Source organism: Cinclus cinclus, chromosome 1 (genome assembly GCF_963662255.1).
Source record: "Cinclus cinclus chromosome 1, bCinCin1.1, whole genome shotgun sequence".
NCBI classification, from domain to species: domain Eukaryota; kingdom Metazoa; phylum Chordata; class Aves; order Passeriformes; family Cinclidae; genus Cinclus; species Cinclus cinclus.
Genome location: NC_085046.1, coordinates 131,965,593 through 131,979,054, shown reverse-complemented (window position 1 = coordinate 131,979,054; position 13,462 = coordinate 131,965,593). Strand labels below are relative to the sequence as shown.

General features: G+C 40.0%; 1 protein-coding gene across 1 annotated transcript in view; it reads right to left on the bottom strand.

Moving 5' to 3' along the window:
• BAALC (BAALC binder of MAP3K1 and KLF4) overlaps positions 1–13,462 on the bottom strand; it is a 28,903-nt gene that overhangs the window by 2,342 nt on the left and 13,099 nt on the right. The window contains exon 2 of the mRNA XM_062503331.1: positions 2,772–2,938. Coding sequence (XP_062359315.1) covers positions 2,772–2,938 — 167 coding nt within the window. The remainder of the gene's footprint in view (positions 1–2,771; positions 2,939–13,462) is intronic.

Below are 13,462 nucleotides of genomic sequence, written 5' to 3'. Positions count from 1 at the left end.
AAGATGATAATACAATGGAGGTATAAAATTAATAGACTTGTACTGATGTGTTAGCAAATGCAAGGTGAAGTTCAATCCAAATTCCCTTTTTCATTTGCTCAGACCCCTTGGTTTAAGGATGTGACTCCCAAGATGGGACAACTTCTTATGGGGTGGGTGTAGCAGTTCTGCCACGTGCTGTGCTGAGGCACGTTCAGTGGAAAAATATCAAAAGACAAAGCTCAGTGAGGAGGAGGCCCACATTGGCAGTAATTCAGCAGAAACAAACTGTACATGCCTGAGGAGCAGGGACACCAGGGGAGCTTGTTTCATGTCTAAGGGAGGCAAGAAACAAAGGATGGAATTGCACAGAGGTGTTACAGTCATTCTCTGTTTAAAACAATGCAGCCAACGGGAATTAAACTGAAGGAATGACACAAATGGTGACCAAAACCTGAAATTTGCTTGAACTTGAAAATGCATATTCCTTTTCATGCCCCAGATATGCTAACAAAGTAAAACCTGTACAATCTTCACATGTATATAAAGTCACTCAAACTCCATTTCAGTGGTTTTTAAACACTACTTAAACAAAATATGTTAACTGAAACTTCTTTTCTCCATCTTCAAAGAAAACAATATAAATATGACTTAACAGGGCAGGGAGGTCAGAGGAGACTCCACCTTTGTGTCCTGGGATGGATAACAGACTGTACTCTCTCCTCCCCCATGGGGACACCTGTCAGGTAAGCTTTATTCCACAGGAATACTATTGCTTATGAATTCAGTTTGTGGACCTTCCTCTGACAACAGGCATGAAATTGCACTATTTGTGAATGTGGAGTCTCACTGAATTTGCCCAGACTTACAGTGCAATGCATGCCAGTTTTGCACCAGGGATTGCGCCGCTACATCTGCAGACAACACAGAAACAAAGCGGGGGGCCTTCCCCTTCCTAATTTTTTATGTGACAGAAGAATTGGTGTAGCCAGCAGGATTGTCATGGATAAAGAGCTAACAGAAGTATGAATGTGCTCCTTCCCAGGAAGGCAAAGAATGAACCCAAAAATTCTGGAAAGAAAAAGCAACTATTTGTACAGTATTGGAGGCTCACTAATCTTACATGCAAAAGGGAATCAGAGAGTCCTTCTTCCCTCAAATATATCATATATAGAACATGCTGCTTTGAAATCAGAAAATGGAGTATTGAAGTTATCACTGGCTTTTGAGAGGGAAATAAAAGTAAAATTGGAAACCCAAAACCAAGCATATAACTGAGAAAGATAATTTTAAGATTCTCCTTGCTTCAGCAGAGCATAGGGAAAGACAATTGTTGGAGAAATTAGGTAGGAAAAAACCGTAGAAGAGTGAAAAAAATCTGAGAGAGGAAATAGAGAGCAGGAAAACGACTGAATTGTTAGTATCTTTGGAAACTGAGCAGCTGCACAAACAATTGCAGAAAGAAAAGGAGATAAAGTTAAAAAGTGGAAGAAAAGGTAAAAATTCTGCATACAAGGTCTGCCAGTCTAGCCAGCATTGTGCAGATAAGAAAACCAACTGTATCCCTTGAAGAATGGTGAAAAAACTGAGGGGACAGTGGCCACTCACTGTTGTCTGCAGGAGACTGAATGCCAATATGACACCTTTAACTACTGCTGTGCCACATTTTGTGGAACTGGTAATGCAAATTCAGGGAGCATCCTATTCATGGAGGGCAAAACTAGATGTAAAAGATGCTGTTTATGATTCCACTCTGGGCACGCCTCAAGGCTCAATTCATGACCACCCGGAAGGGAGTGTAATGTACCTTTGACAGATTCCCACTGAGATATAAATATTCAGCCATGATTACACATTCTGTGATTGCCAAACTTTTACAGTCTCACTCTATCCAGATGTGAAATTATATGATATTGTAGCGAGAGGAGACTCCCCTGAAAGAGTAGGGGAAGCAGCAACAAGAGCATGGCAAGAACTTCTCAAAGTAGAAACTGAGATTCCCTGAGAAATGCCCAGGACCTTGTAAAGATCTGCTACATTTGCAGATCACCCAGAAAACAAGGAAGTCACCCTTCCTCAAATTTTTACCTAACACCTTCTCATATGAGAAACCAATGAAGCAGTAAACCAGCCATAGATTTTGGCTTTCTTTAATCTGCAGCAGCTCAGCAGCTGCTATGCAAGCAGGGCAGCAAGTGGAAGCCTGCAGGAGGCAGGTAGGTGGGTAGGCACTGTGACAGGACAAGACTGGTCTTTGGGATAGCCCCAAAGCCTTGTTCTTACAATGTATACAATGTACACAACATATAAGTGAGGGGGGAAAGGGGGGAGGATCTGATCCAAAGCCTACTGAAGTTATTGAAAATACACCCATTGACTTTTCCAAACTTCGTGTCCAGCCTTGAATGAACCAAGGTTCATAAAGTGCACATATTTTAAGCAGAACAGCAATTAAGAGAAAACACGTTCCTTTTCAGATAATTAACCTAAATAGTTTGCACGATACATGCCACAGCTGGACTGAGTTGAAATGAGAGTGAGGGCTTTTTTACTGTAGCAAATGTGTGTGTTACTCTGACTGGCAAATAAAACATCCATTCTGTGGCCATTCTGGCATGAAGCGTTGTCAGAGGCACTCAGCTCAGTCATGCCATGACTGTAATGCAGCCTGACACCATTTTCTCATATCTCAAGACATTAAATACAGTTTCAATACAAAGAGAAAGGCTTTCACAAAAGTAACTTAGTTGAAGCTAGTTGCTGGGCATTAGGAAACATAATTCCACTCATACCTCTGTGGTCCTGAAGCCATTCTGTCTCTGTGTTGTAGTTCCCATGCCGTGGACTGTGGGGTTTGCAGACTGAGAGCCACAGTTCCTCTTCTCAGTGTTCAGCATTCCAGCTGTGGCTGATGCTGTGGATACACCTGTGTGAGCCAATTTCCCATCCTCCAGAAGACCTGGTAGGGACACATGGAATTGGGCAATTAATACTGAGGAGCAATTTGCAGATGGCTCTGGCACCCCTCCATTTTGCCACATTTTGTGATGGTGTCAATGATGCTAGGTGTGGTACTGTACCACAATGAGAGCACTCTACCTCCCTGTGGCATCTTAATCCTCACATTTGATATCATTTGGCCTTTTTCCTATGGTCCACTGCTCTGTGAAGCATTGGCTCAGAAAACTTGGAAAAAAGACAATGAATTCAGCATATCAGTAGATTTTTGTCACCCATTGGTGTCCAGTGACTTCTCTACACACACACACACACCTCCCTGCATGACTGAGAATTGAACTTAAGACCCAGAGAAATCCCCCTTAAATCTGCTCCAGTTCTGGGAAATGAAGGGGCTAGATATGAGCATGACAGATGAGACCAATATGGATTGAAAGGTTGCTCTATGCATGACCTTGCCTTGAATATTTTTTCATTTGCAGTGAATAAATTTAGAAAAAAAATTATGTTGTTTTGTCTATCAACAATCACATAAATGAGTAATTTGCTTTCTACTCTAGCTGTGTGGATACACATTCATCATACAATATGATATTGGACAGCATAAATGAATTTTCCTATCTTGCTGCATTAACAAAAATCAGTTGTCATTTATGCTGATTACAGAGCACTCAACATCTGGTTGCAACACTGGGTCTGAAAATAAAATACAAGGAGTAAGTGGGATGCATGCCTGTTGGTCTCAATTTAGCTTTTGTCAAAGCTTATTTATGAAGAGCTTTATGTTAAGAGAGAAAGAAAGAAGGTAAATTTGCTAACTGGTAACCAGGTGTCAAACCCAGAAAAATTAAGGAATCACAGACACTAAGTGAGAAAAAAGTATGTGGAAAACCAATGACAAACCAATGCTCTATGAATTGACATTGTGTCATAAAAACCTTCTGCATTAATCAAAAATTCAAGTGCTGTGTTAAACATATTAAAAAGGAAGAAAAGTCCAGGTTTTTTTCAGAAATTTGTAAGAAAAGATGATTAGCAGTAGAAAGCAACATTTGTCAGTATTAGCTAGCAAAGGCTATGCCTGAATTCAATAAAGTCTCACCCAAATATTCAAAGCCCTGGTCTTGAAAATCTACTAAATTCTGTGAAGATAAAAGGTCTTTTATCTTCTGACTCAAGCCATTCTATGATTCTGTGAGTTAAGAAGTCCGAATACAAACTAGTCACTGCATTCCCCTGAGCAGTCAGAAGATGGAGGCAGAGTATTCCAAAGACACTTAACTTGTAGAGGTGGTAACTTATAATGCTGTCATCTAGGTTTTGATAGAAAAAAATTGAGTTGAAACTTGAAAATATTGAAATTTATTTTTTAAATACTTCTATCTTTGGAAACTGCCTTTTCTTATAGATATAAAAACTGATGTCGTTCTCATGTCTAAATTTAGGTGCAACTTCAGTAAAGCAACGGTAAACCTCACCTCTCCTGCATCTCCCCAAATCCCCCATCTACTTATGCTTTAGGTCTTACCTCTTCTTATCATTCCACAGGGCCAGAGGAGAGGCAAAAAAATTGGCTTGGTGTGGAGCAGTAAGTGGCACAGCCTGATATTGCAGACAAAACCAGTTGTCAGGAAGGGAGACAGAGAGGCAATGAGCCACATGAGCCAGGAGTCCACTGCTTCACCTTGCAGTGGGGCTCTGACAACAAGCTTGAGCACAGCTTTCAACAGGCAAACTGCACAAGGAATTGCATTCTAATACCATTAATTGAGTCTTTGACATTTCAAACATCCAAATTATGACTTTTTCCGTCTGTGGAGTCATCCCATGAAATTACTTTCCACCATGTGTCTCTTTGGCCATCTGGCCTCTGACTAAATTGTCTGATGAAACAGCTGTCTGCTAAAAAGCCATTTTGTTATTAAGTACAATTGTTCATTTATCAGATTACGTTGCATTTTTTGGTCTTGCATTGAAAAAAAATTTTTTGCACGACTCCATTTCCAGAGGCGGATGGAAAATCTCAATCCTGAAAATGGTATATCTGCTCCATTTTTTGTCTCTGTTAGTTTGAAGCCTGAGCATACTTTCTGCATCCTGTATTGCAGGGGTGTGACTTTTTTTGCAATACTTGTCAGATATCAATATTTGAACCTTCCACTATCACTACTATATTCTCAGATGGGTGACCTAGTAGTCACCAATACTAGGCAAAAAGATTTTTTTATTTTATCCTGTAATATATTTGCTATTCTGAAGTTAAGAAATTATTTTAGCATTCATTTTCATAAGCAAGTAGATTATTTAGACATTGGACAATAGTTTAATGGCTTCAGTGACTTGCTCTTTATGTATGAACACCAAGAATATATGACAGTGAGAATACATAAGCAGTGTATTAAAAGTGTTAAGTATGGTAAGAGCATAAAATCTGTTGGCAGTCCATAAAGCAGCACCTATTTTATAGACTAGATACATAACACAAAATTCTGATTGCAAAACAGAGATGATGTTAAGAAATTATTAGGAACACATGGTTGCTTTTAAAATAGCAAATATTTTTACATTGCTATTTAGGTTTTGCCACAGTACACAAAAACAAAGAGTTAACTCTCTTATGTACTTATCTGGAATTTACAAGCCAGCAGGGTGGCAATACTAAGGGTCTTGCCTCAGTGTGGTTTAAAACAAGCAAACTGTTGAGATATTTATGCCATCCTCACAGCAGGGGTTTGGTAAATAATCTCCTTGGTCTTTTATGGCAGAGCTTCAGTTTACATCAGTGTTGTTAAATCACTGTAGACATTTAAATAAACGAGTTCAGTAATGTTGTTTTCATTCTCATCTTCTCTTTCATGGCACCCCTGCCAAAAGTCTGTGGGCCTCTTTAGGGCAGGGGGAACAGCAGATCTCATCTCAATGCTCTGTCAAATACACATATTTTATTTTCAAATGAACTGGCAAGGCTACAACATTCTCAAGGCTCCATTCCCAAAACCTGGGCTTCTGGGTTATTATTAAATGCCCACAAATAATGGTGAACCTTCCCTCAGGAATGGCTGCTTGGGGTCTGGAGGAATGGATGACAAGTGGCAGGTATTTCACTGCATGTAATCAGGTTTAGTTTGAGGAATGCACACAAGTTCTCTCCCAGTGGCCACAGGGAGAACCAAGCTGCAGCCCCATTGATCACAAATCCAAGTCTCTCTTTCCAGCACAAAGTGTGTCTAAAAGAACTTGTCCTCCCATGGCAATGTTTACCACCACCTTCCTCTTTGCTTGCTGGGCAGCACAGACACACTAAGTCTTGCCTTTCTTACCAGGTCAATAGAAATCCTCTAGGCTGGAGTTTGACAAATGCTTTTTTTCAGCAGCATCGGGGGGAAAAAGGGTTATTTTAAACTGAAATTAATCCTAGCCTTTATTCTTCCCCTAATGACGCAAGCAGTCAGACTGGCACAACTTGGGAGGTAGCACAGGAGTCAGAGCAAGCAGCTGAAAGCAGCTTAGGTTGGTGTTCTGTCCAATAAAACAAAACAAACATGAGAATTCTTAAATTTTGAATGAGCTTTCATAAATTGTCAGACAGCATCATTGCAATTTTGTAGTTTAGGAGATAGATATTTAAAATTGCAGTCTGAAAAATTGCTCACAGTCTTGCAAGCGTATGTCCATTCAAAATGCTTCAATCATGTAGCTCTAAAACTCTCCCACACATTTACATGGGGAGGGAGCTGTTTAAGAAAGCTTTGAAAAGAGTCAGTTTAGTAAATAGCATGTTCATCACAGAGATGTCAGTGAAAATGTAAAATACAGAATGAAAATTTAAGACATTAGACCCATATTTCTTTTTTTTCTGGTTTCTTTTATTAGAATGACAACACTAATGATAACAAAACCAAGGACAAACATTGTATACATGTTGCTCTAGTTCTTCCTACAGCCTGGTGACACTACAAATTCAAATTATTCTTAATGACAATATCTCATAAAGAGGAGTTTAAATTTTCACTCTTAACTCCTTCTAACCAGATTTTTGCATAAGATTTTTGTATCACCTTTGTATAAAGATGATATGAAAAGGGGGGAAATCACATAATTAATATAGTTTGTGAGAGTAAAACTGGTCTTAAAAGCAAAGCAGTGTCATGGATTGACATCTGGCACAGAGAGACAGAAAAGAGATCTAGGAGGGACAATTTTGTAGTCCTTAAATATCAAGACCACAGGAAACTTCTCGAACCATAGAGAACACATGGGTAGGTCTGCCTGGATCTCCTGCACAGACTTCATCAAAAGAGTAAATCTTAGTAAGGTAAGATGACCTGAAAATGTCTGTTACTGAGAAAATCAGCAATTCTGCAGTAGCTAATGCTGTCAAGAAGTTTGGGTGTGTGTGAAGCCTTGTAGTAAGGAGACAAAGTCAATCTTAGCTGAAAGAATCAACTATTTGTGGAGAAAAATATTCCATGTGTGTTTGCCAGAGTATTCCCTCACTTTATTTGAAAGCAGCCGGTAGTGACCAGCACTGGACATGAATTCTGACCCAAATATGCTCTAGATCTGACCCAGTACCCATGAGATCCTGTGCTGGCACGTATTCTGTCATGGAATATCAAGCATTTGTTTAAAGCAGGTAGCTGTTCATTAGTTAGATTTTTACCTTTGAAACTGACTATGAGTAAACCAGTAGGGTTCAATTTTCTAGTTCAGCAACACCCTTTTTAATTTATCAGGGCTGTTATCTCCTGCATAATGCACAAGATCCTGGTTTGGAAAATGTCTGTCTATAAAGAGGCTGCACTGTAAAGATGGACTCTGAGAAAGCTCACAGCGAAGACAAATGAAAAATGTTATCAGCACATACAGATGCTTCCAGAGGAAATATGTGTTTGCAATCATTACTGAGTTTCTTGCATTTAATGCTACAGAGTGATAATAAGTACAAAAAGCACAGAAACATCTTTTTTCTACCAATTTTCCTGATTTGAAATTATATGTTTTTGGGAAAGCCACGCATCTGCGGGCCTGAAGGCTGGTGCACGTTTCTGCTGCAAAAGCAAGACATAGCAAGGATCCAATTAAAAATAGAGTGGAGGCTGTGACAAAAGTCAGGTTTAAGCCATTTCCTCCAAAAGCAGTAGCCTCAGGGATGAAGCCAGATGCTCAGGAAATATGCAATAGCTCTTTCACCTAACAAGAAACAATTTAGAAGCTTTCAGGCACAGCAGTGAGTGGGTTTGTGAGCTAGGATGAAAGATTCAGATTTACAGGGGGATGACCTGCTGCAGCAGGAAAATATTATCAGAAACAATGTTTTGTACCAGTAAAATTTGTTCCCCAGACATTCAGAGAACCCAGAACGATTTCTCTGAACTCTAATGTGATGTGAATTTTAGACAGCGAAGCAAAATAAAGCAAACACATTTGCACTTTCCACACATTTTGGAGATCTCTGCAGAGCTGTCCCCAGGCAGGCAGGGCTGAGCCATGCCCAGGCACACTGAGGATGAGGGGAGGCAGCCAGGAGCTCTGTGCCTTCCTCCATACTTACAGGAGGATGCTAATTCGAAGTGAGCTCATCCTAAAGCACAAACAAACTCTCAAGCTGCAAACCTTCATATCGCTTGCATGGCCTAACTTCACAAGTACATGCAGATGCTAAACCTTTGCATATTGTTGTATTTCAATTTCAAATTGTGATACAGAATCACAGTATAACTATCTTGTAAGCAAATTTAACAGTGTTGCCACCATGTCTGTGAAATAAACGTGAATATAAAATTTATATTTATTCTGAATAGGAAAAGCATGCTGCAACACTCTTTAACGAATGTGTGATCATTTCAAATCTCCAGAGAAGGGTTCTACATGGCAAATAGACTCCAGAAGATGAATTAAAGGGAATTGGCCTGATCATCAAGGAAAGATACAAAAGGTAAACTTGAGAGAATTGTAATCATGGTGCTAGGCAAGGACTTAATGTCAGAAAGACAGCAGAGTTTAATGCATGAAGGTTGCACACTTTGGCAACTGGAACAAGACAGAAAAAACAAATTTTCACTGTATTTTGGAATAAGCATCAGCAAAGTTTTGTAAGACTTTGACAGCTGAGTACATCTTTTGCCTGGGAAAATAATGACAGAGAATGGATTAAGCAACTAAGCAGTGCCACATGATGTGCCAAAACCAGATCATTCCTTCCTCCAAACTGAAAAACTAACACACAAATAGCAAAGTTCTGAAGTGCTTTTCATGGTACTGGATTTTAGAAGGATAGAGAGTGGGGGTATTTCCTTTTCCACATGCAAATATACTGGCTGTGCTTCAGTAAAGCCCATGAAAAATACATGTTAAAAATTATGCACTCCATGCACAATACCTTATATCATGGGTCCTGATTAGGGCAAATCAGCCAGTTTTCCAAAAGTGCTGGCTTTTGGCTCAGTTGTCTAAACCCATCCTTAAAATGCCAATAAAGAAGTTCTCCTTACAGGAGAGCACTGTGTGAGATGTAAAACAAGCAGCAGGTTGCTGGCCCTCTCTCAGTCATCCTTCCCACAGCAGCATCCACCTTGTTCTGACCAGTGGCTTACAGCTGTAGGTGTTCACATGCTCTTTCCCCCTCCTTTACCTGGGCTTTCATTCCTCTTTGGAAAGTGGTAATAAAACATCTCATTATGATCTAGACTGATTTCCAACACCGACATCGAAAGCATTACTATCACTCATATTACCTAGCTAATCACACAAGGACTTTTAAGATGAGTAAAATGCATCATTTCAATTAATCATACTGAAGAGTGGCAAAAATATAAATAGACTAAATAAAATAAAAAGACTAAATATAAATCCTCATGAAAAGCATTTAGAGGTACATGAAATGTGAGCTGAAATGATTCTTCAGTTTTTCTTGCCAAGGTTCAACAGCTGGGCTTGAAGTTAAATGTTCCAAGAGTACACTGCACATTTATTTTAAAAAATAGTGATTGACTACTGGGATAATTTACAAAGGCTTAGGCAAAATGTCAGCCACTGGAAAGCTGTAAATTCAGTCTCAATCTCCAGAAGGTATGCTCCTCGTGGGAATTAACTCAGGGAAGTCCAGTGGGCTGTATGGCCAGGTGGCATTGCCAGCCTTACAGTCCATGAATATACAGAAAGATACTGCTGACCTAACTAGTTCACAGTGTGACTATGATCATAAAGTGCTTTGGCTTTAAGGTATCTGTATGCATGTGAGAAAGTCATCACTCACATTTAGTGCTCACCCTAAAATGAAAGCAGTAACTACTTTAAAACTTTACGCCATCAGCCATCAACCATCTTCTAGAAAAATCCATCACAATTTTTTCCATCTTTTCCACACACAGTGTAAACATTCAGAAAGCACTCAGGTATCAGCATTGTGCAAATGTTAGATATTCAGGCTTTTAGTACTGCAAGTACTTGAAACCATTCTGATGGCCCACTTGGGAAATGCTAGCAGTTTACATAAATGAAAATTGCAACATGAGGACAATATCCAGACAAAATGTACAGAGAAAGAAACACAACTATATGCACTGTTAGGAAACTGGTAAAAAAAAAAAGCCCTGCAATCAAAATATTTCAGTCAGTCAATAAAGAAAGGGCTGGATTTTTTTCTCTTCAGTAGCTAGCATGAATCTCAATCAGCTAGCCTAAATCTCTCATCTCCCAGGAAGAACAAGGCTCAACATTGCTTTGTTTTAATCAGATGCTCAAAATGTTAGGCTCAGTTAAGCAAAAAGCAATGCAGAGGGGCTCAGTGAATTTAGGAAAAACTTAAAATGTGAAGTCCTGCCTCACAGGCTCCAGTTGCCCACATCCATTGGTAGAACACCACTCCCTCATCTACCTCGTTTACTTATTTTTAACCTGTATTTTTCCTAAACAAAACAGAAAAGGCATTGTAACAGTTTAGGAAAGCAGACTGGTATTTTATTTTCTAATGTATTCATCAGAGAATAAAACTGCCTTATTGCATTATTTCTTTGCACAGAGCAAAGGACCAAGCCACTTGTTTCATGCAAGATAACTGCTGAAAAAGATATGCACTCACCACACAGCCAGAGAGATCTGGTCCTGTACTCCAGAAAAGAGGGCTGCTTGGTGCAGGTCAAAGAGAAAGACTTACAATAAACTGCTGGCTTTGATCATTCCATTTCTGAGTCTTAACTAGTACAGATTCGATTAAAGATAAAACCCAACTTTCAAGCCCAGATTTATTTTAACTGCAATCTGTTTTAAACTGCAGGAACATATGAGGGAAAAAAAGGTTGGAACTAGCAATATCATTTCTGTTTCTATGAAGAGATATATTTCTAGATCTGACTACAGTTAAAAAAGAGAGTTTTCTGTAACTTCAATGATGAATTACTGCAATATGTTCTTAATGTGGAAATTTTGGAAATATTAATCAATGGTTTAACAAGGTAAACTGCACTCTGAACTGTGTTTCCTGTATGCAACACATTGTACTTCTGCTTTGAGATTGGCAGGAATCTTTGCTTAAAACTAATTCAATTTATAACTGTTTGCTGTGAATTCTACATTCCTAAACTGGAAAATTCAGATTTAGAACTGTCTGAAACTGTAAATACATTCCCAAGAAAAAGAAAAAACAAATTTGAAATGTCTTCAGTCAGGATATAAAGGCTGGGATGGGGGAAAGAGTGCTATTTCCACAAGAAGAATAATTTTGCTGAGCACTAATTTTGCTTCTAAGCATCTTGCAGGCTGAGATTATTTCAGATGCTTGCCCTCTCTCACTATCCCTCCTCCCCACCACCTGCTGCAGAGACAGGGTAAAACCTCTTCCTTTAGTTAATGATGGACCTTTGGCTCACATTAACTGAGAATATTTTCGCCTTTAAAAATTTCAATGGTGCAAAAAAAGAGTTCTTTTCCACAGGGAAATAATTTGGAAAGATGGCTCCAATTCATCTCTCCTTTAAATCAGCTCTATTGATGCTCAACAACCTTTCTGTTTTCTGGTACTGTGACAGCTGGGAAAGCCTTTCATGTAATTCAAGTACATTAAATTTTTAGTAAATTTACTTTGTCAGCTGGCAAATTATTTTACTGGGGTAAACTGTTGGTGATCAATCCTAGCAGGTCTTCTTTAGACTGTAGGATGGGTTTATCAAGACTGTTGGCCACTAACTAAATAGATACTGATCAAAGCCTGAGAGGTTTTGTGGAAAGATTATCATGGTTTGGGTTGGCTGGTGATACAGCTTCTGCAGTGTTCTGAGAAAATCCCAGAGACAGACACTACAGTGAAGAGGCTGCTGGGGAAGTTGGAAGTGTCTGGAGAACCTTGTCCAGCCTCTGCCTTTCCTTCCTGTCACAGGGGTGAGAGGTGGCTGCTCCCACCTGAGACACGAGGACCAGCCAGGAGGCATCATGCAGTATCTGAAACACCTACTCTCAAACAAAATTGAAGTTTTTTCCAGCAATTGAGCCTGATACATCTCACAGAATAGCAAGCTGAAGGGTCATAATACAAGAAAGTTTCTCATCTCTCTATTATCTTTGACACTTAAGTTCTGCTATCTATGGATGCATCCTTTTTCATGGCAGTACATATTTATTAAAAAACAATTAATTTAAAAATACTTCCAGAGGTGGTGGGGTAGATTGCTTAGCATGATCTGATGGGCCAAATAAGTATCAGTGCCATTTTTTAACTGAAATGTGAAATTAAGCCAGTATTGCACTATCAAATGACAGCAAAGGTGAAAATGTGTGGAGTAGAAGAATTGACAGCTAGGCTTGGGCTGAAAAATACGGTCTTACAAAAGGTTGCATTTATCATCTGAGTCTGATTCTTTGCAATAATTTCAGCGCTCTCTTGTGGTGCAATAAATACTGGTTTAGGCCAATACTATAATCCTTGATCTGCTTCTGTGCTGAGCAAATCCCAAGTATATATGGTGCACTGGGTTTGCATGGCCTGGGTTTTGGCAGCAGGGGGGCACAGAGGTGGCTTCTATGAGAAGATGCTGGAAGCTTCCACCATGTCTGGCGGAGCCAATCCCTGATGGCTCAGAAGATGGACATGCTGCTGGCCAAGGCTGGGCCAATTAGAAATGGTGATAACACCTCTGTGATAACAGATCTAAGGAGAAAATCCAAACAAAGGTTGTAGTGTAGCGGTAATTTTCCTGCCAGAGAAGAGCAGAGTGAGAATATGTGAGAGGAAGAACTCTGCAGACACGGAGGTCAGTGGAGAAGGAGGGAAAGGAGCTGCTCCAGGTACCAAAGCTGAGATTCCTCTGCAGCCCATGGTGAGGCAGCTGTGCCCCTGCAGCCCACTGAGGTCCAAAGGGATGCAGAGATCCACCTGCACCTGTGGAGGAGACCCAGGCTGGAGCTGTGGATGCCTGGAGGAGGCTGTGATCCCGTGGGAGGCCTGTGGAGAGAGGGGCCCTGGTGCCAGGCTGGAGCAGCCTGTCCTTGCAGCACTGCACCCCGTGGAACGCTGCAGCAGTTTTGGGAG